Here is a 26,405-nt window from a genome sequence, read left to right on the forward strand (position 1 = left end):
AAAGCCCGTTCTCAGCCCTAAATGAGGCCTGGCAGGGACACGCCAGGCTCGCAGCACGGAGAGCTGAGCCCCACGTTTGTGGCCAGACCTGCTCGCTGGGTATCGCACGGCACAGCCACGGCCTTTTTTCAGCCAAGGGCACCAGGCGAGCTCTTCTGGGGCTTTGCGGTGGGTCAGGCAGCCAGGTTCGTTCCTTTTCTCAGGATTTACGTGAAATGGAGAGTGTAATCTGGATTTCAATCTCGGCGACGTCGCTCCGGGGAGGCAGAGCCGTCCCCTGCCTGCTGCTGGGCTCCCGCAGCCGTAATTGAGTTCAGCATCTTTCCGGGCGGCCGACGGCCCCGCGGTCGCATCGGCTCTGCAGCGTGCTGACACTGCCGATGCGTCTGCTGGAATTAAAAACCAAACCTTGCATAGCAATCCTGTTATTCTCCCGAGCTGTGGCGAATGGTTTTGCCACCCTCCCAATGTCAGGGGAATGTCACCGCCTGGCCGTCTGTCCCGAGCTGTCACGGGGGAGGTGGCATCTCCGCGCGTCCTCCTGTGACTCCGGCTCTTTTTGGGAAGGTGCTGGTGGGAGAGCTGATGGCTCTGGGGAGCACGAGGGGCAGCATCCTCATCCTCCTCCCGCCCTGAGCCTCTGGTTGCCAGCAGCTGTCCCAACCCCTGTGCCCACGGCAGGGGTGCAGCAGCTCAGCGGGCTCAGGACTGTCACCTTCCCCTGGCTTTCCTCGCCCCCAGCACGACAGCAGATCTCTTCTCCCTTCCTGCACAGCCATCGCCATGTCCTGCAGGCACGGGCCAAGGTCCATCCTGTGTCCCCAGGGTCACTGTGACTCGGGCAGGGGACGTCCCCGTGCTGCCACCCAGGGCCCCTCCGCTCGGTGCTGGGGTAGAGGAGCGGCCGTGATGGAGGGAGCACACTCCAGCGCCGGCAGTGGGGAATTTGCCATCTCTCCACCATAATTAAATATTGTTTGCATTGCTTATTGACAGAGCGTTAAGCTGCACTCCGTTTTAATTTGTTCTTTGATAGTTGCCTTTTGCTGCTAATTGATTTTCAAGGCTTTTTATTATTTTTTTTTTGCCCGGGTGGGTTTTTTTTTTTCTGGTTTCAGACCTGCCGTGCTACCAAGCCCGGTGCCAAGCCTCAGCTGAGCTCAGCCTCCCCAGCCAGCACTGCCGGTCTGCGCGGGATGGGCTGGCGCTGGCTTTGGGTGGGGACACCCCCCACACGTCCCCGGTGTCCCCACGCGCTCTGCTCTTTCCCCAGGACGATCCTGATGGAGAAGAGATCGAGCGGGAGAAGTCCAACTCCCTGAAGCTGGAGTTCACCGACGACGCCAACTTCAAGACCAAGGTTAACTACTCATACGCCGCCGTGCAGATCCCCACGGACATCTACAAAGGCTGTGAGTGCCCTCGACCCGCTCGGCTCTGTGCTGCGAGGCCGGGCACAGCCTCCACGTGGCCGGCTCTCGGTGCCACAGCCCTGGGGACCGTGTCCCCGGGGTCCCTGCCAGGCCCAGTGGCTCTCAGCCACCGTCCCCCCGTGTTAGGGACCCGCTGGGTCCCTGCGCCGCAGCAGCTCCGTGCTCGGTGTGGACCAAAGGGTTGCATCAGACCAGGGTGGCGGAGGGATGGATGGAGGGATGGATGGATGAGGGAGTTGTGCAGGATGACACGGACACGCCACACCACCCTGTGGTCCTGGACCAGGCTGGCGTGTCCCCACAGGGCGGTGACAGTCCCCGAGCTTGCAGAGCTCTCCAGCCTCTCCCTGCCGCGGTGGCACACGGTGACGGTCGGTCTGCATTTCCCTCTAGTGGCTGCTCTGCACAGAGCTGGGCACCGCTCCCGGCCGGACACCGGCTCCCCGCAGCCACTGGCCTCATCCTGCGCCCAGGCACAGCCCCTGCTGGCCCCCGCACCCCCTCGCCTCCTCTGGCCCCTCTTGGTGCCACTTGGTGAGGTGACAGGGGCTGAGCTCCTGCTTCTGCCCCGCACGCTCAGAGCCACATCGGTGGAACGGTTTCACCCCGAGAATGAGAAATTGCAATTAGTTTAATTAGCGAGCCAGCACAGGCCAGGCAGCTAATGAAGCAAATCCTGAGAGCGGGGGGAGATGAAATAGCCAGTACCCCGAGCCCCCTGCTCACCAACTGGCCCGGCCAGAGCCATGCCAACCCCTGCTTGGCTGGGACACGATTTGGGGAGCTGCATGGGGCCACAGGTCTGCGGGGATGGTGGGTGGGCTGGGGACACCGGGGACACGTCCCCGCGGGGCCCGCTGGAGAGGCGCTATCTCTGCCTGGCACACTGCTGAAAACCCTGCAGAGACGCCCTCCGCCGTCACCCCTGGCTACACACACAAATTACATCCTATATGTGTTTTATTTACTATGCCACTTTTAATTAAAGCCGCAATCTCTCTCCGGCGGGGCGGGGCTGGGCTCACCCTGCTGGGGACGGGGACGAGGTGGGGACGGGGACAGGAGGGCGTAGAGCAGCCGCACCGTGGAGCATCTCCAGCCGCCCGAGCCCTGTGTGCACACAGATGCTTCGTAGGGGCTGAGTTTGTGCACAGGGATGGTATTGGGGGTTGTGTGTGCACAGGGAGGGTACATATAGATATATATATGCCTATATTATGAGGGTGTATATATATCTATACGTGTATTTAGGAATGTGTGAGACTTTGTGGGAAGTCCCTGGGCTGTGGCCATGTCCCAGTGTGGCCCCGGGCTCGGAAATGGTTTGGGGGCTCATGGCAGGAGGCACGTCTGGCTGGGGTGGTCAGCAGGATATGGGGACACCGTGGGGCTCCCCGAGAGCTGGGGGTGCCAGGAGGGTCCTCGTGCCCACGGGGACATCCTGCTGTCCCCACGTGCTGCCCGGCAGCCTCCCTGCGCTCCACCGGCCCCGTTTAATTAACCACGGGCGGCGGCTGCCGGCAGCTTATCTTCTGCTTTAATAGCTGAATAATTTAAAGCCTCTGTTTGCCGGCATCTTAATTGCTTCTGCGTCAGGTGCGGGGGCCAGCGGGAATGCAGAGCAGGGCCCGTGCGTGGCCCGCTGGTGGCTGTCCCTGGCACCGGGGCTGGCACGGTCCCAGGAGGCATTTGCTGGGAGGGGGGTGACACCGCGGTGGTGGCCGTCCCCTCCCGGAGCTGAGCCCCTCAGGGGGCAGCAGGGGGGACATGGTGAGGGCTGCCAGGCCCCTCTGGGCTCCTCCTGGGGAAGGGACAAGAAGGGACACGGCGCTGTCCCTGTCCCCCAGCCGCCCGCTCTGTGCCTTGCAGCCACCGTCATCCTCAACGAGCTGAACTGGACGCAGGCGCTGGAGGACGTCTTCATTGAGAACCGCAAGGAGGACCCCTCCCTGCTCTGGCAGGTCTTCGGCAGCGCCACCGGCGTCACCCGCTACTACCCCGGTGCGTGGCGGGGGCGTCCCTCTGTCCCCAGGGTCCCCCCCAAAGCGGGGATGGCGTCCCTGGGGAGGTGGCAGCGCCTCGCTCACCGCCCACCTTTCACCCGCAGCCACCCCGTGGAGAGCCCCCAACAAGATCGACCTCTACGACGTGCGCAGACGGCCCTGGTAAGGGGACAAGGGCCTAGGGGGGGTCAGGAAGGGCCCCCCCCCAACCCCCGTTCCCCCTCCCTGCCACCCCCCGGCACGCCAGACTCCGGCTCCGGGAGCAGCCAGCTCTGTCCAATTTTCATTTCACACATCGTTGGCATTGGAAAATGGATACAATAACACAGGCAGGGGCATCCAAGCTGCAGCTTTCATCTCCCGCTCCCCTCCCCTCTCCCGGCTCCGGGAAGGCAGAGGGAGATGGAGAGATAAATCCTCAGATCCAGATTGAAGCAGGTAGAGCTGCCCCCTGCGGCCCCACGCCCGTGCCTGGCCCACGAGCGGCGTCCCCGCAGAGACCCCGTTTAAACGGGGCTGCGAACAGCTCGTGAAGAGCCGAGGCAGGAGGACGGGGTGATAAAAAGCCGAGACAGAGCCAGCCGGTGCCGAGTGAGAGCTGCGAGCTCCGGTTTGGCTGCGCACCGAGCTGAGCGTGACGGAGCCACGCACCATCAGCCCAGGCCGACGTGTCCCCAGTGGACCCATGGGGCCATCGAGTCCAATTCCTGGGCTCCTAAAGGGCCACCCAAAAAAAAAATCACTGCTCTGCCCACCTGCGGCTGGGGGCTCAGCAATGCTGGGGGTCCCCAAAAAGCATCCGTGCCTGTCAGTTCCCAGCTGTGCCCCGTTTCCACCTCTCCTTGTCAGAAAATGAGGGGTCCCATTATTCAGGCTAATTACCTGTGATTTCTCTGCATTAATACTAACTGCTCTCTGCTGTGGGGGGGCATTAGAGGAGGGCGCTGGGTGTTCTGGGGGCTGCTGATTAGGGGGGGGGCTAACGAGCTGCCCAGCTGGCCCCATGCTCACCCACCTGGCCGTGGAGCAGTGGCAGCACCCTTCGGGGTGGGGGCACCCCTTTGCTGCCCACCAGGGCTCAGGGCTCTGGTGCACCACGCAGCCCACACCACCCCCAGAGCCCTCTGTGGGGCACAGCGGGTCCCCAGGTCCTGCTCCCCAGGTCCCCATGTCCCCAGTCCTGCCTCCAGCCCCCATGGGGACAGGCAGAGCCGTCGCAGCGCCCAGGACCGCCAGCGCCGCTCGCTTCCCTTCCCCTCCCTTGATAAATGGCCCTATTAAATAAAGCCTTTTCCTGCGGAGCCCTGGGTATTAATCTGAGCGGGGCACCCGGAGATAAATGCGCTGCCACAACCCATTACAAGCAGCATCTTAGTTTGCGGGGAGCCCAGCGGGGGGAGCGGGCAGGCACTGAGCCCCCGGCCCGGCTGCAGCCACCCGGCAGCGACCCCACAGCCTGCAGGGAGGGCCCAGAGCTCGGGGGCAGCAGGAGGGGGGACAAGCAGCAGATCCCATCCCCATCCCGTGGGCTGGGGGCATGGCAGGGAGCAGCCCGGCTGCCTTTGAGGGGCGAGGAAGGTTTCCCTCGTTGTTTTCAGGGGGGGGATGATTTACGTGTTATCATTATTTTTCCTCCTGGTAGCTAAAAATAACCTCATCAGCCTGGCCTTTGAAGCTCCCGGGAGGGGGGTAAATAGCATCTTAATAGGGCTGCGTGTGTCAGCATAATCAGCGCGCAGGAAAGGGCCCGCGATGATGGAGGAGTTCGGCATTTAGAGCTCGGCAGCCTGGCGCGGCAGCGAGCGGCGGCGTGGCCGCACTGCTCCTCGTCCTCACCCCGGTGGGGTCGTGGCACGGCTGCGGGACCCCCCCGCCCCAAATACTGACCCCTCTGCGTCCCACAGGTACATCCAGGGCGCCTCCTCCCCGAAGGACATGGTCATCATCGTGGACGTGTGAGTAGGGCGGGCGGGCGGCGGGGCTGCGGGGACCCCCCTGCCCCCCCTCGGCCCCGCGCTGCCGAGCCCCCAGCTCCCCTCTCTGCGGCCAGGAGCGGCAGCGTGAGCGGCCTCACCCTCAAGCTGATGAAGACCTCAGTGTACGAGATGCTGGACACCCTCTCGGATGATGACTACGTCAACGTGGCCTCGGTGAGCGCTGCGCCCCGTGGGACCCCCAGCTGCCCCGTGCGCCCAGCCAGGGGAAGGCAATTCCTTCACCAGCACCCCCAGAGCCCCCTCGCCAGCTCCGGAGCTGCCACAAGATGAACCCAGGGGCTCATCTGTGCGTGGCAGTGGGCAAAAAGCACCACGATTGCAGGGCTCCTGGTGGAGCTGCCCCGGTGGTGTCGGGCAGCCGAAATGTGGCATCGGCTGCTCACGGCTTTGGGAGAGCCAGGCTGTTGCGCGGCAGATAAGACAATCAGAAAAGTCCTTTCCGGCCTCAAAATCCAGGCAGGGTGAATCACTGGGGCTTTTGATGGGCAAGGGGGAGAGGAGGGCTGCGCTGAGCAGTCCCTGCCACAATTATCCTTCAAAGATCTGGCGAGTGCTGTTTCTTCTGATGGCTTTTACAAGAAATCCTCCCAAACCTGCTGCTGGATGCATTTCAGCTCAAGGCCAGCTCAAGGAGAGCCACAGCCCCGCAGCAGCCACAGCCCTGGCGTGCTGGAGGTTGGATCCTGAACCCAGCCAGGGCAGCCCCAGGCTCAGGGGCTGGGGGAGACGTGCCGGGCTGAGCCCTGCCCTTCACCCCACATGCCACTGAGGGGTCTCAGGAGGTTTGGGGAGCGCTGGGCACGTGGTGGCTGTCACCCCGGGGATGCTGCACCCCTGGCCACAAGCAAAGCCAGGGAGCACAATGGCATCAGTGGCTGATGGCTTTGGCTTCTGACTGCACCAGGTTGAGGTCACCCCGGTGTCCCCACTCGTCCCGCTGTCCCTGTGCCACCAGGACACTGCGTGTGGGGTGCTCCAGCCCGCGGGTGCTTTGTGCCCACCGGGGCTGCCTTTGGATCCCCATCCTCTCTCTGAAACTCGCTGCCCTCTTTTCTCCCTCCCAGTTCAACGAGAAGGCGAAGCCGGTGTCGTGCTTCAAGCACCTGGTGCAGGCCAACATCCGTAACAAGAAGGTCTTCAAGGAGGACGTGCAGGGGATGGTGGCCAAGGGCACGACCGACTACAAGGCCGGCTTCGAGTACGCCTTCGACCAGCTGCAGAACGTGAGCTGGGGCCCGGTGGGGAGGGCAGCGGGGCTGCGGGCTGGCAGGGGAGGGCAGGCTGCGCCCGTGGGCCTGCCCCACGCGCCGCCCCTCTGCCTCGCAGTCCAACATCACGCGGGCCAACTGCAACAAGATGATCATGATGTTCACGGACGGCGGCGAGGACCGGGTGCAGGACGTCTTCGAGAAGTACAACTGGCCCAACAAAACGGTGAGCACCCACGGCTGCGTGCAGCACACAGCCGGGCACACGCGTGTGCGCACGGAGCCCGGCCCGGCTCTGGCAGGGAGGTGGCATCGTGCAGCAGGACCAGCTGGGATCCTGCAGCTTTATTGCCGGCTTCCGCCTCATTTGCCAGGAGCTATTTCCCCAGCCCGCCCGCTCCTGCTCCGAGCCACTGCCCCCGTAATGGGGCGGCTGCTGCGCCGCTGCCAGCACCAACCTTGGTGCGCGGGGAGGGATGGGGCCAGCAGGTCCCCTGAGCACCCACCCTGGTGGGAGCACACCCTGGGGTGTGGGGACGGGGCTCTGCGCTGCCGGGCGAGCCCAGGGACCCCCATAGGGTCCCCAGTGCTGCCCCCATGTCCTCAGGGGAGCTCACAGCCTCGCTGTGCCGCAGGTGCGTGTCTTCACCTTCTCCGTCGGGCAGCACAACTACGACGTGACCCCGCTGCAGTGGATGGCGTGTGCCAACAAAGGTGAGCAGGGGGCTGGTGCCGGGTGTCCCCGGGGTGTGCAGGGCCACCCAGCAGGGTGCAGGCACCTCGCACAGCAGGATGGATGGCAGGACAGATGGACTGCAGGGTGGCGGGCTCCCTACCTGCATTTCTCTTTCTTTCCAAGGTTACTACTTTGAAATCCCTTCCATCGGCGCCATCCGCATCAACACGCAGGTGAGGCAGGGTGCTGGCACGTGGCAGCAGGCAGAGCCGCCCTCCCCAGGCACCCCAAAGTGCTGCACAGCCCCAAAATGCTGGCGAAGAGCATGATGCCACTGGAATAAGTCATCCTCTGCAGCACCCTCTGCCCCTTTCCCTTACCAGGCACCACTTTGTGGGGTTCCCAGCAGGGTCCCCACACTCCCCTCGGGGACAGATGTGACCCCGGGGCTGCTCGGGGCTGGAGGCCCCTTCCCTGCTGCTTTCCCAGCACGGAGCAGAGCGAGCAGCGCCTTGCTGGCACATCAGCACCCCCGCTTGGGGATTCCTGCTGCAGCAATTCCCCTCGGATATTGCCAGCAGCAGCCACTGCTCCCGGGGCAGCTCCTGGTGGTGGCAGCACCCACGGGTGGTGGACACGGGGCACCCAGTGCTGAGCTGTGATTTGGGAGCGGGGCATCACCAAGCACCGGGTGCAGGGCCCCGGTGTCACTCCGTCCCCTCTGTCCCCACAGGAGTACCTGGACGTGCTGGGCAGACCCATGGTCCTGGCTGGGAACCGAGCCAAGCAGGTCCAGTGGACCAACGTCTACCAGGATGCCCTGGTGAGGACCCCGGCCCCGTGCAGCCCCCACAGGGCCACAACGCCCAGGTGCCAGCGAGGGGCTGGCTGACACCCTTCTGTGCTCGCACAGGGGCTGGGGCTGGTGGTGACAGGCACACTGCCGGTGTTCAACCTGACCGAGGACAGCAGCGACAGGAAGGTAGGAGCCGCCTCGCACCCTAGATGGGGTGCTGGCACCCCTGGGTGCTGCCTGCTGGGTTCTGGGCAGAGCCCGAGCCCTGACGCTGTTGCCCCTCGCCTCCTTCCAGAACCAGCTCATCCTGGGCGTGATGGGGATCGACGTGGCGCTGAACGACATCAAGAAGCTGACGCCACGTTACAATGTGCGTGGGGGGGTGTTCCCCATCCATCCCTGCCCCACGGCTCCCCACGGCCCTGCTGCGGCGTGGGCAGCTCTGGCAGAGCTGCAGCAGCAGTCCTTGGGGCAGTGACTGTGGGGGCAGGCGGGTGGCACTTGGAGACACAGAGCAGAACCATTCACAGTCAGTGGGAACTGCCCAGAGGACAAAATCCAAAGGCGGGGAGAGAGGAAAAAGCTCTGGGTTTCCCTGCCCCTGTGTTCCCATCACAGTGCTGTGCAAAAGGGGGGTTGGAGCTGAGTTTGGGAGGTTGGAGAGAAAAACAAAAATGAGCCTGCAGAGCTGATGGGTGGCGTGGGCATGGCACACCACAGAGCTGCCAGGCTGCGCTCACCCCTCCTGTCCTCCCGCAGCTGGGGGCGAACGGCTACGTCTTCGCCATCGACCTGAACGGCTACGTGCTGCTGCACCCCAACCTGCAGCCCCAGGTGAGCAGGGGAGCGCTCCCCCCACTGCTGGGTCCTCGCCTCTGCCCCCCGGGGGGGAAACTGAGGCAGGGAGAAGCAGAGCGGCTACTCGAGGGGATTCATCACTGGGCACCGGGCAGGGAGCAAGGCGGCAGCAGCGAGCAGGGTGGATCTGTCTCGCTGGCAGCAGCATCCCTCTTAGCTCATCACTGGTGTTAATGCAGCAGGAACGGGGGAATTTCTGTCCCCGTTCTGCTTCAGGGGATGCTGTGCCCCCGGGGTCTCTCCCACCGTGGCACAGGGAGGAGCAGAGCCGCCCCGCGCAGGCTGTGAGGAGTTTGTCTGGGCTCAGCGGCGGCTGTGGGAGCCCTGAGTCCTTCCCGTGCCTCCCTCTCTGCCTGCAGATCATCAATTTCCGCGAGCCGGTGACGCTGGACTTCCTGGACGCCGAGCTGGAGGACGAGAACAAGGAGGAGGTGGGCAGAGCCTGGGGCAGGTGGCGGGGCACAGCTGGCACCCGCTGCCCCGGCACCGATCCCCGACGGGTTACAGTCCCCTGGGTGGTGCTGGGGGGCCCACACGCCCCGTCCGGGCTGCCCTCAGTCACCTCCCCTGTGTCCCCCAGATCCGGAGAAGCATGATTGATGGAAACGACGGGCAGAGGTTCATCAAGACCCTGATCAAGTCCCTGGACGAGGTAATTAGCAGGGGAGGGGGTCACAGCCGGAGCCACGGTCCCGGCACCACAGAGCCCTGACTCGCTGCCTCTGGTCCGCAGCAATACATCGACGAGGTGTTCAGGACCTACACGTGGGCCCCCATCAAAAGCACCAACTACAGGTGAGCAGCTTCGGCGGGACCCGTGCTGGCAGGGGGACGTGGCCTCGTGCCTGAAGCTCCAGAGGTCCCCGAGGCCACCAGGAGCGTGTCCCAGGGACTGGGGGCTGCAGGTCATTGCGCAGGAGGTTGCTTTGGAGGTGGGGAGCAGAGCTCCCTCCACATTTACAGAACCCCCAGAACCATCCAGGCTGGGAGAGACCTTCAGGATCACCACGTCATCCCCAGCACCCGGTGCACCAGACGCTCCCGGTGCACGGATTCACCCGGAGCTGGTGCCCACGTAACAGTTTTCTTCTTTCTCCCCAAACCGGGCAGCTCCTGGCTCTTCCTTCGAGGGCTGTGGCTCTTCCTGGCTTCCTCCCTTGTGTGGGGACAGCTGGTCCCTCCTCCACGCGCATCTCCCTTGGTACCCGGCAGGCACTCGGTACCCTTGGTACCCATCTCAGCCTTGGCTGGGCAGGCTCCTCACCTCCCTGTGCTCAGGGGGTGGCCCCAGGACATCCGCGGGTGCTTCAGGATGTCTGTGGGAGCTCCAGGAATGGTCTTGGGGAGCTCCAGGTGCCCCCTGGTGGTCCTGGGTGCTCCAGGATATCACTGGGTGCTCCAGGATGTCGCTGGGCGCTCAAGGATATCCCCAGGTGCTCTGGGATTTTCCTGGGTGCCCCATGGTGGTCCTGGGTGCCCCAGGATGTCCCTGGGTGCCCCAGGATAGCCCTGGGTGCCCCAGGATGTCCGTGGACAGCCCAGGACATCCTCAGGCACTCCAGGACACCCGTGGGTGCCGCGTGGTGTCGGTGGGTGCCCACATGGGACAGCACCGGGTGGGTGCTGAGCCTCACGCCGCCCGTCTGCTTTCCCCTCCGCAGCCTGGGGCTGGTCCTGCCGCCCTACAGCACCTACTACATCCAGGCCAACCTCAGCGACCAGATCCTGCAAGTGAAGTGTAAGTAGCCCCTGCCCTCCCCGTGCCCCCCCGCACACCCTCTGCCCCGGCCCCCCCAGAAACGGCTGTCGGGGGGGGACAGAACGAAGCGAAGCCCGATGAGAAAAGGGATGAGAATAGCTGTGAGAGGAAAGCAAAATAATAATGAAAAATAAATAAAGAAGTAAAAAAAAATAAATAAATGAAAGAGGCGTGAGGAGGTGAGCGCACACACGCTGAGGCAGGGGCCAGCTGCGCCTGGGGGTGCCAGGGCTGCACCCCGGCACGATGCGCCCCCAGCACCCGAGGGGCAGGCGCCTGCTGGGGTCAGGGAGCGTTGCAGCAGCCAGAGAACTTGCAAGCCTGTGAAAGTCTGCATGGGTCTTTTTTCTTTTTTTTTTTAATTATTATTATTATTTATTTATTTATTTCCTTCGTTTTATTACGATTCTTCTTTTGCTTTCGACCATTCTTCTCGTTTCGATGAGTTCGGTTTGGGTTGCTTTCGATTTTTTGCCTTTCCTTTCGAATTAATCCGTGTACTTGTGTGTTAGCCTGGCCCCCTCTCTTTCTCTCTCTCCCCCCCCCTAACCCCACCCCGGACCCCAAACCCCTCTCCCCCCGTCGCGGGGCTGGCGTGGAGCCCCCAGCGACGCCCCCCGGCCCCTCCGGCCGCCGTGCGCCCCGCGGGGACCGCGCCGGGCCCGTCCCGGGAGGGGGGTCCCCAAACCCCAAACCCCGCTCCCCCCCCCCCGCCTCCCCCAGCCTGGACTTTCTGCATGCCCCGCTGACGCAGCGAGAGCGTTGCTGTATCAAGACTGTTGCAAGTGTTTGCTACTGACTCTCATTTTCCTTTGGAGTACTGAATATATATCTATATATTTCTCTGGTGATATCTTGGCATCTTTTTTATTATTTCACTGTGGCCTTTTGGTTTCTTTACTGGTTGGTTTTATTATTTTTTTTATTTCTTTCCTTTTCTTTTTCATGTCGTTTTTTTGCAAGAGGTTTCCTTTTGGTATGATTATGATACACAATATTTTTATTCAAACGGCGATTGAATAAAATATTGTTTGTGCCCCCCTTCCCCCTTTCCACCCAACCCCCTTTTTTTTTGTTTGTTGTTTTTTTGTTTGTTGTTTTTCTTGCTTTCTCTCTATGGTGGATTCACACAGTACCAAACATCAAAATGAAGGGCAAGTATTTTCAGTCTCAGACCACTCACCTTCACCACCCCGTCCCTGCCCCGTGTCCGGCCCCCCCAGCCCTGCCTCCACGGCTCCCCCACCTCTCCCCCCCCTGCTTGCCCATCTCCCTGCCCGTTTGCCGAACCTGCAAACCACCACCGACCCCCTGCCTCCTCCTTCCTCCTCCTCCTCCTCCTCCTCCTCCTCGTCCCCCACTCCTCCAGCCCCCCCTTTATTTGGAAGCAACATGTCTTGTTATGTCCATGAGAGCTTTCCCACGGTTACCCCCACTCCCTTCCCGTGCATCGCTCCGAAATCCGACCTGACACCGCTCAAGAGCCGGTCTCATCCGAAACCCTTTCTGATTGATGAGGTTTTTCGTAGCCAGCCCTGGATCCTGCTCTTCCTCCTCCGCCGATCCCTCTTCTTGCCGCCCTCTCCCTGCTCTCACCCCTCCAGCTCTCTTCTCCCCCCCCCGACCCCGGCTCCTTCGCTTCCCCCCCCTCTAAGACAACTCAACCTGAACGGGATAGGGCTGTGCAGAGCGGGGCTGGGGGGTGCGGGGTGGGGGGACAGGGCCCAGGGACCCTGGCGGTGCCCTCAACATCGCTCCCGCCACCACCTTCATCCTCTGGGTCGGGCTTTTTGGGGCAGCCCCCGATGTCCCTGTGTCCCTGGGCATTGGCCCCATCCCGGCACCAGCTCTCACCCCGGGACTTGGAGCCCCTCGGCGTGGAGGGGGGGCTTAGGGTGGTCTCCCTGTGGTTGTCACCGATGCCACCCATGGTGGGACGTGGCCCGCGTCCCCCTGCCGTGTGGGGTGCATCCCCTGGCCTGGGTCAGCCCGGCACCTGCATGGCTCTGTGGGGAGGACGGGGAGGGGACAGCGGGGACAGGAGATCGGGGGCGGCAGCAGGCGGAGGCGCGAGCGTCCCCCTCAGCCCTGTCCCATCAGCCTTGAGTTGCCTCCTCCCGGCGCCCCTGCGATGGCGATGCGGATGGGCTCAGTACGAGTGTTTTGTACTCCTCTCCTCCTCCTCCTCCTCTTCCTCTCATCGGCTTGTACCCAGCCCCTGCCTACAGCCCTCGGAGAGCAACAGTCCAACCTCCGGCCGGGCCGGGCCGCGCAACGCACTGAGGGGGGCGGCGGTGCCCGCCGGGGTGGGGGGGTGACACCGTGGGGACCCCGGGGTGTCCCGTGGCACCTCCCCACGCACGTCCCCGGGGGGTTCCGCCGCCCCGGGGACGGGAGGGGGGTGCCCGCGGCAGGACCCCGCGGTGCGTTACGCGTCCCCTCGCCCTGGGGACGAGCCGCTGGTTGGACTGTCCTCGTCAAGGTGCCCGGTTTGGCCATGCCGATGCCTGAAATCTCCTTTTCTCTCTGACGACCAAGTGTTTCGGTGGTTCTCCTGCGCCCACGAGCACAGCATGCGGTTCCCTCCCGTTGTCGATGACCCTAATAAGAGAGAGACGCCACCAGCCGCGCATATATACGCACGTGGACGCGTGCCTATATATGTGTGTGAGCACGTACACGCGTGTCCCCGCGTGCCGCCCCGCCGAGCCGAGCGCGCTCGCGCCGCCAACCAGCCAATTCGGTCCAAATCCTCCCAACGTGGGGGGCGGCCGGCCGGCACGACGGCCTCTCCTTTCTCTCTTGTCACCGACGCAGCCGGTCTCTTTCCCTGCCCTCTCTCTCTTGTCTGTCTCTCTCCCTCCTAACGCCCCCCGGCGCCCTGTTGGCAGCCCCCGCCGGATAACGTCGCCTTTCTGTTGCAGATTTTGAATACCTGCTGCCAAACAGCTTTGAGTCGGAGGGACATGTGTTCATTGCTCCCAGGTAGCTCTGTGTGTGCGCTTGCCGAGGTGTGCATCCCCTCCCCGGCCCCGCTGACCCCCCCTCCCCATTCTCCCACCTCCCCTCGCCTCGTCGTGCCTGTCCCCCGCTGCTGTCTGTGTCGTGTTCCCGCGTGCCGTGCGGTGACGGGGGCTGCGGTCCCCCACGGGGACGGCGTTGCTCATCCGTGCCCAGCCGGTCGCGCGGTGCGCTCTGTATGGACGCGGTATATATGGACGTGGCGTAGCCCCGCTGCGCACGTGCATATATAGGTATAGTTTCTGAAAATCCCAGACAGACAGACAGACAGACAGATGCGCCCGGGGTGGGAGGGACCTCGGAGATCACCCAGTTCCAACCCCCAGCCATAGGCAGGGACGCCACCCACCAGATCAGGTTGCTTAGGGTTTCGTCCAACCTGGCCTTGACACCTCCCGGGATGGGGCATCCACAGCTTCCCTGGGCAGCCTGTGCCAGTGCCTCACCACCCTCTGAGGAAAGGATTCCTTCCTAACATCCAATCTAAATCTCTCCTCCCCCTCCAGCCTCTGATCAGCTTTGTGGCCCTCCTCTGGACCCGATCTAACAGCCCCACATCCTTCTCGTGCTGGGGGCCCCAGGCCTGGACGCAGCACTGCAGGTGGGGCCTCAGGAGGGCAGAGCAGAGGGGGACAATCACCTCCCTGCCCTGCTGGCCGCTCCTTGTGACACAGCCCGGGATGCAGTTGCCCTTCTGGGTTGCAAGTGCTCACTGCTGGCTCATGTCCAGCTTCTCATCCACCACAACCCCCAAGTCCTTCTCTGCAGGGCTGCTCTCAGTGGGTTCTTCTCCCAGTCTGTCCTGCCTGGGATTGACCCAGCCCAGGTTCAGCACCTTGCACTTGGCCTTGTAGAACCTCACTAGGTTCATGCGGGCCCACTTCTCAAGCTTACCCACTGAATGGTCCACCCAGAAAATCCATCTCTCTCCAATTTGGAGACCAGGATGTCATATGGGGCCACGCCAGAGGCCTAGCAGAAGCCCAGGCAGATGACATTGGTTGGTCTTAGCTTGCCGACTGATGCAGTCACTCTATCACAAGGCCACCAGAGTGGTCAGGCACGATTTGTCCTTGGTGAAGCCGTGCTGGCTGTCTCGGGTCACCTCTTTGTCTTGCACATGCCTCGACATACATGTAGTTTCCAGGAGGACCTGTTCCATGATCTTGCCAGGCACAGAGGTGAGGCTCACTGGTCTGTAGTTCTCTGGGTTTTCCTTCCTTTTAAAAATGGGAGTGATGTTCCCCCTCTTCCAGTCACCAGGGACTTCACCCGACTGCCAGGACATTTCACATATGATGCAGAGAGGCTTGGCGGCTACATCAGCCAGTTCCCTCAGCACCCTGGGATGGATGCCATCAGGCCCCATAGACTTGTAGGTGTTTAGTTTCATCGGATGGCCTCAAACCTGCTGAGTCCCTTCCTGTTGTCCCTCACCAAGCTCAGTCCCATCCGTGCCTTGGCTTTCCTGATCCCATCCCTGTGCCCTTCCCAGGCCACTCGTCCCTGCTCCCACTGCCTGTGCCTCATCCTGACCAGCAGGTCCTTGCTCAGCCATCCCAGTTACCTGCCCTCCCTGCCTGCCTTTTTACACAGGGGGACGGAGAGTTCTTGTGCGCTAAGGAAAACCTCCTTAAAGAGTCTCCAGCTCTGCTCAGCTCCTTTGTCCCTATGGACAGTGTTCAGGGGGTCTCAGCTCCTAGGTCTTTAAATAGCTTGAAGTTTGCTCTTTGAAAGCCCAGGGCCTCACTTTGCTCTTTGCCAGGCCCTGTATTCCTCAAAATCACCAACCCAATCAGGGCATGGTCACTGCAGCCCAGATTGCCTCCAGTCTTGACCTCGTTCGTGAGCTCTTCCACGCTGGTGAGCACCAGGCCCAGCAACGCTTCTCCTCTGGGCGGTTTGGCTCACACCTGGAGCAGTTATCCTTACCGCAGTCTGTGAACCTCCTGGGGTGCTCCCAGCCCTGCAGCTTTCCCCGCAGACACCCAGGAGGTCGAAGTCCCCCGTGGGGATGAGGGCGTGTGAGCGCAGCGCTTCTTGTAGTTGCAGCACGAAGGCCTCGTCCACAGGCTCCATGGATCAGGCAGCCTGGAGAAGGCCCCAGCCAGAAGCTGGCCTTTACTGGTGCAGTCCTCAACGCACCCACAAGCTCTCCACCTGCCCCTGGCTGTTTCTCAGAGGCTTCTCTTCACAAACAATCCCTTCCCTAATGTAGAGGGCAACACCCCCTCCCTTCCCTGTCCATCCCTTCTGAAGAGCTTGCAGCCCTCTCTCCCGGTGTTGCAGTTACGTGGTCGGTCCCACCACGTTTCTGTGGCAGCAATCAGCTCGGATTTGTCTAATTGCACCGTGGTTTGCACTTCTTCTTGCCTGCTTCCCGTGCTGCATGCGTTGGTGTCAAGGCACTTCAGCAGGGCAGTCGGTCACACCACGTCTCCAAAACTATTCCTGATCACGCTGGGACAGGTCACGCGTATTTCCCAGCTGTGAATTAGAGGGACATTGTTCTCAGGCATGCTTCCTGCACTCAGGGGCGCATCCCCTTCCCCACCACGGCTAGTTTAAAGCCCTGCAGATAAGCCCAGCCAGCTGGCTGCCCACAGCACTCCTGCCCCACCTGGACCGCTGTGCCCCATCCAGCACCGGCGTACCCCAAACCTTGGGCACGGCACCAGCCTCACATTTATGGGGCCTGCTGGTGGGTACTTTATGGCTGCGGTTCGCGGGGACATCAGCGGGGTGATCCTACAGCGCACGGCTGCTTGCAGCACCCACGGGTGCCCCATGCCCTCAGCGGTCATTGCTCAGTTTACTGATTCGATACAAAAATCACTCAAAATGCACAGCTGAAGAGCGGTCACAGGTGGCTTTGGGGTTGTCTCAGGTGCAATGCGCCAGGGCGGTGAGGTCTGAGAAATGCAGGAGCCAAAGCAGAACCTTAAGGAGAAACATAAAACTGCTCTTGCTATGAACCCAGCCCATCAATGCGGTCAGGATGGTGCCGGAGGTGGGGCAGGAAGGAGTGCCTCTGCCCCGCGCTGCCCCCCGGGGCTGTTTAGTTAGGAAGGCATGGGGCAGGGGTGGGCACGGCTTTTGCAGCTCGATCTGCAGAGCTTTGGGTGCAAAAACAATAAAAAGGGGGGGTCTGGAACTCGAGGTGAGCGCTCCACATCCTGGGAGCAGCTCCGTGAGCCCCCTCCCCGCCAGCACAAACCAGGGGGTGCCCTACAACGTGGTCATTTTCAGAAACCGTATATCCCGTGTTCTCCCCATGGGTGTGCAAGTCCCTGTGTCCGCGCGCGTCTGCGTGGCCGTGCAGGTGGCTGCTCCCCCCTGAGCGGGGACGCGGCGACCCAGGGAGGGGGTCCCAAGGCAGCCCCCTCCCCAAAATCGCCCCGGACATGCCAGCAGCTGGCCCTGGGGTGCAAAGGGCCGGGTGGGCACGGTGTCGCTGCCCTCCCCGTCCCCAGGGTCCCCAGCGTGAGCCCAAGGTAAGTCCTGCTGCTGGTGGGTACAAGCGGGGACACGGGGCGCGGTGGCTGAAGTGGTGGCACTCTCCCAGTACGGGAAGAGCAGGGGCAGGGGTGCATCAGTTTGTGGCAAACTGGGCAAACTGAGATGCCTTCAGACATCATCCAGCACCTGCGAGGGCAGCCCTGGGGCTCACACACCTCCAGGGAGGTGACAGCGCCTTGGTGGCACCGCAGTGCACACAGAGGTGACAGAGCCAGGGGCACGGCGGGTGGCAGAGCTGCCCGCAGCCCGGCGTGGCTCTCCACGGGGCGAGGAGGTGACACGGGGCCCGTGGGCACCCGGCCAGAGCCCGGCAGGAGAGGGGACACGAGCACGACCAGCGCGGGGGGAAAACTGACCTTACCTTTTCCATCCTTGCGAACCACAAACGTTGTCACCCAAACCCCAGAGAGTATTGCAAAGACCTCGACTTGTCGGATAACAACACCGAGTTCCTGGAGAACTTTATTGCCCTCATGGAAAAGGTGACCCCAGACTCCAAGCAGTGTGAGTAGCCAGGGCCGGCTCGCAACAGGGCGCGGGGCGTTGGGGTGGCAGCGCCGGGGCGCGGGTGGCCCTGCGGGCACCGGCCCTCACCTCCTGCTCCTCCTCTCCCAAGGTGACAATTTCCTCCTGCACAACCTGATCCTCGACACGGGCATCACGCAGCAGCTGGTGGAGCGCGTCTGGAAGGACCAGGACCTCAACACGTAGGCAGGGGCCAGGGGACCCTTCCCCGCAGCCGCCCCTGGGGATGCAAGGGCAGAGGGGCTCAGGGACATCGTGGGGTGGGACGGGGGACAGGGATGGAGCCAGGGGGGTGAGCAAAACCCCACCAACTCCCGGCATCCCCGTCCCCTCTCCCTGCAGGTACAGTCTCCTGGCTGTCTTCGCAGCCACCGATGGGGGCATCACCCGCGTCTTCCCCAACAAGTGAGTGTCCTGGCGGGGTTTGCGTGGCCAGCCCCTCGTGGTGACACATCTGATGGCAGAGCCAGGGACAAGTGACATCCACAACCATGTCTGCTCCTTTCCAGGGCTGCGGATGACTGGGAGGAGGAACCGGAGCCCTTCAATGCCAGCTTCTACCGCCGGAGCCTGGATAACAAGGGCTACATCTTCAAACCGCCCTACCGGGACGGTGAGTGCCAGCGGGGTGCCGCAAGGTGTCCCAGGCTGGCCCTGCATGTCCCCTCATGTCACCCCTGCCCTTTGTAGCCGGATACCGGGGGCTGGATCTGGAGAACAACACCATCGGGATCCTGGTGAGCACCGCCGTGGAGCTCAGCATCGGGGGCAAGACGCTGAAACCGGCAGGTGAGCAGGGGCCAGGTCCCGGTGCTGCTGGGCTGGGGACAGCCCTGTCCCCATCCCGAGCCGGGGCTGACCCCGTCCCCCCCGCTGCCTGCGGCTCCCCTTTGCTCTTCCCCAGTGGTGGGGGTGAAGCTGGACCTGGAGGCCTGGGCGGAGAAGTTCAAGGTGCTGGCAAGCAACCGGACAGACCGCGACCAGCTGGGCGCCCGCCGGGTATGCTGGGGACAGTGACGGGGACAGGGATGGGGACGGGGACAGGGACTGGGCTCTGCTCAGCGGGGAGGTGGCTGGGGAGCACTGCCGGGCTGTGCTGCCCGTGTTCCCTCTGGCTCACTGGGGACATCCCACTGGGGACGGGTGGCCCTGGCAGGGGAGGACGGCTCCCCTAACCCCATTTCGGTTGACAGTGCGACCCCTCGAGCAGCTGCGAGATGGACTGCGAGGCCAACAACAAGGTGGGTGGTGGGCAGGGCTGGGGGCACAGCGAGGGTCCGGGGGGAGGGCCTGCTGGCCCCTGTCCCCCTTCTTCCCCGCAGGGTGACCCCGTTTTCCTTCCCCAGGACCTCATCTGCGTCCTCATTGACGACGGAGGCTTCCTGGTGCTCTCCAACCAGGAGGATCACTGGTACCAGGTGAGCACTGCAGCCCCCAAAACGCTCCTCTCCTGGTGTGCACGAGGGAGCTGAGGACTCCAGCCTCGTGCCACATGTGGTGTTACACACCCCGAGTCTCCGCCGTGGGAGACCCGGAGGCATGGTCCCACTGTGCAGACTTGGTGCAGACCCAGTTTGTGGTGTCCCCATCCAGGTGGGCAAGTTCTTCAGCGAGGTGGACGCCAACCTGATGTCCGCCCTCTACAACAACTCCTTCTACGCCCGCAAGGAGTCCTACGACTTCCAGTCTGTCTGCGCCCCCGAGGCCCAGAGCAACACGGGGGCTGCGCCCCGCGGCGTCTTCGTGGTGAGTGCCCCCAGGGACCCGCGGGGTGCCCCGGCACCACGCCAGGACCCGCTGCCTCACTCCTGCCCCTCTCCTTGCTCGCAGCCCACCGTGGCCGACCTGCTGAACCTCGCCTGGTGGACCTCAGCCGCCGCCTGGTGAGTGCCATCGGTGCTGCGTCCCCTCCCTGGGATGCCCCTGGGGGACACCAGCACGTCCCCAGGGCTGGCACAGCTCATGTGGCCATGCACTGCGTCCCCAGGTCCCTCTTCCAGCAGTTCCTCTACGGCCTCACCTACAGCAGCTGGTTCCAGACGGGTGAGTGCAGGGATGGGGACGTGGGGGCGGGCAGGTGACATCCCCCTGGCCGGGGACACGCAGCCCCAGGCCCCCCGTGCCCCCCGTGCCCCCATCCCACGGCTCTGTGCGGGCGCAGAGGACGTGACGGCGGACAGCATGGAGGCCCGGGAGACGAGCTGCATCATGAAGCAGACGCAGTACTACTTCAGCACCGTCAACGCCACCTACAACGCCATCATCGACTGTGGGAACTGCTCCAGGTGGGTCTGGCCCCGCGGCTGGGGGGCTGCGTGGCCCCATAGGCTTTGTTTGGGGACAGAATGGGACGGGACGGTGACCAATCTCGTGTTCCCCAGGCTGTTCCACGCACAGAGGCTGGCCAACACCAACCTGCTCTTCGTGGTGGCCGACAAGCCCCTGTGCAGCCAGTGCGAGTCCGTCAAGCTGCTGCAGGCGGAGGTCAGGGGTATCCTTTGGGGGGCTGGGGGAGGGAGCGCAGGGGGGGTGTGGGGTCGGGGGAGGGGGCTGCCCCGTGGTTGGGGTCGTCCCCGCCACCACCACCCTGGTCCCTGTGGTTTCCTTGACCCGCAAAGCTCCCCCGAGAGACCCGAACCAGTGTGAGCTGGTGGACAGGCCCCGCTACCGGAAAGGCCCCCACATCTGCTTCGACTACAATGCAACCGTACGTGGGGGGCGCGGGGAGGGATCGGGGCGGGGGGCTGCCCACGGGGAGGGGAGCAGAGCTCCGGGGGATCCCTGGGGGGGGGCAGAGCCACGGGGTGACCTCCTGGGGGGGGAATGGAGCTGTGGGGGGACCCCCGGGGGGAGATCGGAGCCCTGGGGGGGACCCTGGGGGAGCGGAGCTGTGGGGGTCTTGGTGGGCAGCACCGTGGGGGTCTGGGGGGTGGGGGCAGGGGACGAGGCACAGCGGGGTCACATCGGGTGCCCCTGGGGCTCGGCGGCAGCTCCGGGGGTGCCCCACGGCCGCTCTCCCTTTGCCCCCCCAGGAAGATACCTCAGACTGCGGCCGAGGGGCTTCCTTCGCCCCCTCCCTCGGGGTCCTGCTCTCCCTGCAGCTGCTGCTCCTCTACTCCAGCGCCAGCCGGCACCCGCTGCCCCCGGCCGCCTGCCTTTAACCCGCGCCCGCCGCCCTCCTGTTCTCTCAGCCTCCATCTCCATCCCCTCCCGAGGCCCCGGCGGGACGGGAGCCACCTCCCTGGGGACCCCCCCCAGCCCCGGGGACGCCCCCCCCCCTGCGCTCCCCACGGCCGCATCCAAAGAAGAGCCGGGGTGCGGGCAGGGGCCCCCCAAAAAAAAACAGGAGGGCGTCCGGCCGCCCTGGCCGCTCGGACTTGGAAAGCCCCCGCCTTGTGCCCCCCCCACACACACCACATCATCCTTCCCCCCCCCTGGTCCCTCGCCTATTTTTTTAGCCTGAAGATTTTAAACCAGATCTTTCTACGTTGAGTTTCAGCCTGGAGAACGACGGCGTTTGTGGCCAGCGACGAGGACACGTGGGGAAAAAACATAAAAAAAAAAATGAGAAAAAACAAAAAAAAGAGGGGGGAAAAAATATAACCTGAAAATAGGGAAGGTGATGGAGACGGTCGGTATGATTTATTGGGGGGGGTCCGGCCCCCCGGGCGTGCGGGAGGACAGCGGCGGGTGGCAGCGTCCCTGCGGGGAGCCAGGCGTCGCCTTTGCCAGGACGGGGCCGAGCCCACGGTCCCCGCTCTCGGCTCATCTGCTCTCATTCATCCTTGGGCACAGAAATTGGGGTGAAAAAGGAGGAAAAAAAAAAAAAAAAACACAAAAAAAAAGTACTTTTTTTTTTTTCTTTTCCGTTCTGCAGATCACTGTGAAACCCTTCCCGTCCGCCCGCCCCAGCCCTGCTCGGCCCCTCCGTCCCGCCCTGCCAAAGAAACCGTGTGCCGGCCAGCGGGACCGGGCCCCAAAGGGATGCGCTGTGTGTCCCCAAACGGGACGGGACGTGTGTCCCCAAAGGGATGCACCGTGTGTCCCCAGATGGGACGCGCTGTGTGTCCCCAGATGGGATGCGCTATGCATCCCCAAAAGGACACGCTGTGTGTCCCCAATGGGACAAGCTGTGTGACCCCAAAAGGGACACACTCTGTCCCTAAAGGGATTCACTGCCTGTCCCCAATGGGACACGCTGTGCCCCAAAGGGACACGCTGCCTGTCCCCGAGCCGCCCGTGTCCCCAGCGGGGCCATGCCGGGTGCCACCAGGTCCCCGCTGGGTGCCCCCAGCTCCAGCCCCACGGGCATGGGGCTTTTTTTTTGGGTGGTGGGAGGGATGGGAGGGGGATGTGGGGACAGGAGCAAACCCACGGACCACCCGGGGACGGCGGGGAGGGGGCCGGGGAGGCGCTAATTAGCGCTGGGGTTAATTAATGGTCATTCTGCTTGTCGCTTTCTCGGTGTGTGTTTGGTTCCTGTCTCTGGGCCCCGTGTTTGAGCAGATGGCTCTGTGTTACCGGGAGTGTGTGTACTGCTGTAGTCTAGTTAGGTGCTGCGCCAGCCCCCCGCCACCATCCAGACCCTATAAATATGCACATGTCGCACCCTTTGCGTTCAAATCCAGGAGAGGGGGGGGGTGTCACGGCCCCCGCCCCGCCAACCGGGGCCGTGGCCTGCCCCTGCCCCACCCCGAAAGCTTCTCTCTGCTCATCCAAAAGGCTTTGGGTTGTTTTTTTTTTTAATTACTTTCCTTTAATTTATTTTTATTTTTTTCTTTTTTTTTTTTTTTTGTACAGAAGAGTTGGAAAACTCCCCCCCCAAAAAAAAAAAAAACCAACAACCAGACGATTTGTAAGATATCGTGCGTGTGACTCCTTGTAAAATATTTTCAAATGGTTTATTACAGAGACTCAGTTATTAAATAATGTTCATATTTTCACTTCACAGGCGGTGGCTGCGTCATTGCCCTTGGGGGGGGTGGGAGGGGGGACAGGGACCCCGTTGTGTCCCCTTGCTGTGCCGGGGCCTGGGGGACACAGCAGGGACTGGGGGGGGGATGCAGGCAGGGTGTGGGTGGGTTTGTGAGGCCGTGGGCAGGGCCCCCGGGCTCCCCCCAGCCCCATGTCCCCTCGTCCCCGTGTCCCGTGGGGCCGTGTCCCCTGTGTGTCCCCTCTCCTCATCCCATGCCCACATCCCCCGTGACTCCCCCATGTCCCCCGTGTCCGTGTCCCCCTGGGACAACCCCCCTGTGCCCACCTGTGCCCCCAAACCATGTCCCCCAACCCCTGTATCGTGTCCCCTGTGTCCCCCATGTCCCCTGCCTGTGTCCCCATGTCCCCCACGTCCACATCCCCTGTGCCTGCATCCCCTATATCTATGTCCCCTGTGCCCCCCATGTTCATATCATACTCGTCCCGTATCCCGTGTCCCCTGTGCCCGTGTCCCCCATACCCACATCCCCCATACCTACACCCCCTGTGCCCCCATGCCCACCCCATACTCACCCCATGTCCCCATGCCCATGTCCCCATACATCCATATCCCCCATATATCCATGTCCCGTGTCCGTGTCCCCCATATCTACGTCCTGTGTCCCCCATACCCACAATATCCTTGTCCCATGTCCCCTGTGCCCCGTGTGTCCCCCATATGCCCATGTCCCTATATCCACATCCCCATGTCCCCATACATGTGTCCGTCCCCCCATGTCCCCATGTCCCTATGCCCATGTCCCCCTATCCATGTCCCCATGTCCCCATCCCCCCACCACCCTCCCAGTGGGCGTGGCCTCCTCCTCGCCCCGCCCCCTCCCTCCTAAGCCCCGCCCCCTCCCCAAGCCCCGCCCCCTCCCTCCCCCCCTCCCCTTCCCGCACCTCCCTCCCCTCCCTCCCTCCCCCCCCCGCGCATGCGCACCGCCTCTGTTTGTCCGCGCCCGGCCTGGCCCAGCGGCGGGGCCTGACGGGGGCCGAGCGGCGCCGGGGCCGGGCCGGGCCCTGTGAGCGGGGAGGGGGGGGGGACACCGGGGCCTTGTCCCCGCCATGCGGCGCTTGGTGCCGGTGTCCCGGCAGCAGCTGGCCCGGGCGCTGGGCGGCAGCAGCGTGGTGGTGAAGGCGCTGAGCGGCGCCGTGCTGCTGCTGTACGCGCTGTCCTTCGCGCTGGACACGGCCCCGGCGCTGGCGGTCACCCCGGGGCTGCTGCTGCCGCCCGGCTGCCGCCTCTGGACGCTGCTGACCCACGGGCTGCTGGAGCGGCGGGCGGCCGGCGTGGCGCTCAGCCTGGGCACGGTGGCGGCGGCCGGGAGGCTGCTGGAGCCGCTGTGGGGGGCGCTGGAGCTGCTGCTGTTCTACGCCGCCGTCAACGCGGCCGTGGGGCTGCTGGGGGCCTGCGCCTACTGCCTGGCCTACGCCGCCACCTTCCGCCTGGCCTACCTGTTCGAGGTGCGCATCCACGGCGTGCCCGGCTTCCTGGCGGCCGTGCTGGTGGCGCTGAAGCAGACGATGGGCGACAGCACGGTGCTGAGGGTGCCGCAGGTGAGGGTGAAGGCGGCGCCCACCCTGCTGCTGCTGCTGCTGGCAGCCCTGCGGCTGGCTGCCCTGGTGGAGAGCGCCGCGCTGGTGTCCTACGGCTTCGGGCTGCTGTCCAGCTGGGTCTACCTGCGCTTCTACCAGCGCCACAGCCGGGGCCGCGGGGATATGTCCGACCACTTCGCCTTCGCCACCTTCTTCCCCGAGATCCTGCAGCCCGCCGTGGGGCTGGCGGCCAACCTGGTGTACGGGCTGCTGGTCAAGGTGAGGCTGTGCCGGAAGACGGTGAAGCGCTACGACGTGGGCGCCCCCTCCTCCATCACCATCAGCCTGCCGGGAACGGACCCCCAGGACGCCGAGAGGAGAAGGTAACAGCGGCCCCGCACTGCTGCGGGACCCAGAGTCTCCATGCGGGGGGGATTTGGGGTCAGGGTGCTGAGGGGAGCCTCCTCCATGGGGCCACCAGCTGGCTCGCACCCGCTGCAAGCTGCCCACCCGCTTCCCAAGCCCAAATCACAGCACTGGGGCCGAGCAGGGGGTCCCGGGGAAGGGGTGTGTCGGGCAGCGGGGCGCGGTTCCTGCTGCCGTGTCCTCCCCGCCACCGTGGCGCAGCGGGAGGCGAGCTGAGTCAGCGCCGCGACCCGGCCCTCCCGCACGTGCGGCGGCAGCTCGGTCACGGGGTGAGGCACCAGCTCGCTGCTCGCCTCGCTCCTCTCTGCTTCTGGAGCAGCCCCCAAGCACAGCACGTGGCGAGGGAGCTCTGCATGTCGCGCCTCGGTGCCTCCGTTTGGCTTCCCCGCCTCTGCCACAGCCCCAGCTTGGGCAGCCCGTGGGTGCTGGTCGCTGCTCCCCCTGCCACGGGGCTGTGCGTGGGGTGAGAGGAGAGGGGAAGAGCAGGTACCATGCTCCCTGTCCGTCCCTCACCCCTCTGTCCACCCGCTTTTACCCTGCAGGCAGCTGGCCCTGAAGGCGCTGAACGAGCGGCTGAAGCGCGTGGAGGACCAGACGGCGTGGCCCAGCATGGAGGACGAGGAGGAGGAGGTGGTGGTGAAGAGCGAGGGCCCGCTGCCCGCCGAATCCACCGCAGCAGGGAAGGCGGCCGGCCACGAGAGCAGCCTGATCAGCTTTGAGGACGCCCCGTCCCAGCCGTGAGCTGCGGCCCTGCCGGCCCCGTCCTCCCTGCCCAGCTCCGCGGGAGAGCCGCCAACGCCCGCACGGGGACGCTGCCTGCGGGGACGCTCCCGGCCCGGGGACAGGGGCTGCCTCAGCCCAGCACCGAGGGCCTGAGCGCCGTGGGGCTCTGCCTCTCGCTGCCCCCCCGGCGTGGATGTGGATGCCCGCGCCGGGAGCTTTGTTCCGGAGGGAGACCTCGGGCCGGTCCGCATAGGCTGACCCCTGCTCCGAGGCCGCGAAGGGACCTCCTGGGCACCCGGGGAGCCAAGTCAGCGAGTGGCACCGCGCTTCCTCGCTTCTCTGCACTCGAAACTTCGTTTTCTCCTTTCTCGATTTCGTTTGGTTCCTGATCTCGGGAACGGGAAGGCTCGGGGGGCTTTGCAGAGTCCTCTGCCCGTTCCCACCCTCCTTCCCTTTGCCCCAGCAGGAGGCCGACGGAGCTCCCGCGTGGGGCCAGCGCCCGGAGCAGGGATCGACCCTGGCTCCGTGGCGTTCATTCCGTGGCGTTGCCTCTCCTCTGTTTCCTCTCCTGCTGCAGCATTGCCCCAGCAGGGGCTGGTGCCCTCAGCTGCCGCTCCACTAATCCGTTCACCAGATTATCCTAGAAGCTGGAATTAATTTTTACAGCGGGGCACAAGCTGCTTCCTCTGGCACCGGGTTTCTCTCCTTCAAGTAGAAACGGGCTCCCCCTTCTGTCCTGCTCCCTCCGCGTGGCCGGGCTGTCCTGGGCGAGGGAGGGAGAGGCTGCTCCCCAGAGCTCCTCGCCCCGGGCTCTGGGCCGCAGCCCGTGGCGGCGCGAGTTTATTTTTCTAAAGGACCACGCGGGAAGGTTTTGTCACCCAGGGAAAACACAGACGTTTCGGTATCAATAAACAGTTCTTTGAAAGAGCACTCGTTGGCCTCTCCACG

General features: G+C 63.8%; 2 protein-coding genes across 8 annotated transcripts in view; both read left to right on the forward strand.

The window, feature by feature from the left end:
• The window catches only part of CACNA2D2 (calcium voltage-gated channel auxiliary subunit alpha2delta 2), a 168,481-nt gene extending 145,738 nt beyond the window's left edge, over window positions 1–22,743 (forward strand). For 5 of the 7 annotated variants that reach the window (XM_072044169.1, XM_072044170.1, XM_072044173.1 and 2 more), the window contains 34 exons: window positions 1,274–1,412; window positions 3,303–3,434; window positions 3,541–3,598; window positions 5,341–5,391; window positions 5,487–5,586; window positions 6,498–6,656; window positions 6,760–6,867; window positions 7,277–7,355; window positions 7,501–7,550; window positions 8,051–8,140; window positions 8,231–8,299; window positions 8,409–8,483; window positions 8,873–8,947; window positions 9,331–9,402; window positions 9,552–9,623; window positions 9,705–9,766; window positions 10,633–10,709; window positions 11,864–11,884; window positions 13,655–13,715; window positions 17,677–17,774; window positions 17,887–17,977; window positions 18,138–18,200; window positions 18,305–18,408; window positions 18,486–18,584; window positions 18,700–18,794; window positions 18,989–19,036; window positions 19,142–19,213; window positions 19,389–19,541; window positions 19,626–19,678; window positions 19,783–19,838; window positions 19,957–20,080; window positions 20,177–20,286; window positions 20,414–20,502; window positions 20,828–22,743. In XM_072044169.1, coding sequence (XP_071900270.1) covers window positions 1,274–1,412; window positions 3,303–3,434; window positions 3,541–3,598; window positions 5,341–5,391; window positions 5,487–5,586; window positions 6,498–6,656; window positions 6,760–6,867; window positions 7,277–7,355; window positions 7,501–7,550; window positions 8,051–8,140; window positions 8,231–8,299; window positions 8,409–8,483; window positions 8,873–8,947; window positions 9,331–9,402; window positions 9,552–9,623; window positions 9,705–9,766; window positions 10,633–10,709; window positions 11,864–11,884; window positions 13,655–13,715; window positions 17,677–17,774; window positions 17,887–17,977; window positions 18,138–18,200; window positions 18,305–18,408; window positions 18,486–18,584; window positions 18,700–18,794; window positions 18,989–19,036; window positions 19,142–19,213; window positions 19,389–19,541; window positions 19,626–19,678; window positions 19,783–19,838; window positions 19,957–20,080; window positions 20,177–20,286; window positions 20,414–20,502; window positions 20,828–20,956 — 2,934 coding nt within the window. In that variant the 3' untranslated portion in view covers window positions 20,957–22,743. The remainder of the gene's footprint in view (window positions 1–1,273; window positions 1,413–3,302; window positions 3,435–3,540; window positions 3,599–5,340; window positions 5,392–5,486; window positions 5,587–6,497; window positions 6,657–6,759; window positions 6,868–7,276; window positions 7,356–7,500; window positions 7,551–8,050; window positions 8,141–8,230; window positions 8,300–8,408; window positions 8,484–8,872; window positions 8,948–9,330; window positions 9,403–9,551; window positions 9,624–9,704; window positions 9,767–10,632; window positions 10,710–11,863; window positions 11,885–13,654; window positions 13,716–17,676; window positions 17,775–17,886; window positions 17,978–18,137; window positions 18,201–18,304; window positions 18,409–18,485; window positions 18,585–18,699; window positions 18,795–18,988; window positions 19,037–19,141; window positions 19,214–19,388; window positions 19,542–19,625; window positions 19,679–19,782; window positions 19,839–19,956; window positions 20,081–20,176; window positions 20,287–20,413; window positions 20,503–20,827) is intronic. The other 2 variants (XM_072044171.1, XM_072044172.1) reach the window with 1 other exon arrangement.
• A 968-nt stretch (window positions 22,744–23,711) lies between these two features.
• TMEM115 (transmembrane protein 115) lies at window positions 23,712–26,387 on the forward strand. Its single transcript, XM_027467336.3, has 2 exons — window positions 23,712–24,691; window positions 25,277–26,387. The coding sequence occupies exons 1-2, from the start codon at window positions 23,838–23,840 to the stop codon at window positions 25,473–25,475; spliced, it is 1,053 nt and encodes a 350-aa protein (XP_027323137.2). The 5' UTR covers window positions 23,712–23,837; the 3' UTR covers window positions 25,476–26,387.
• The last annotated feature ends 18 nt before the right edge of the window (window positions 26,388–26,405 follow it).

Source organism: Anas platyrhynchos, chromosome 13 (genome assembly GCF_047663525.1).
Source record: "Anas platyrhynchos isolate ZD024472 breed Pekin duck chromosome 13, IASCAAS_PekinDuck_T2T, whole genome shotgun sequence".
Taxonomy (NCBI): domain Eukaryota; kingdom Metazoa; phylum Chordata; class Aves; order Anseriformes; family Anatidae; genus Anas; species Anas platyrhynchos.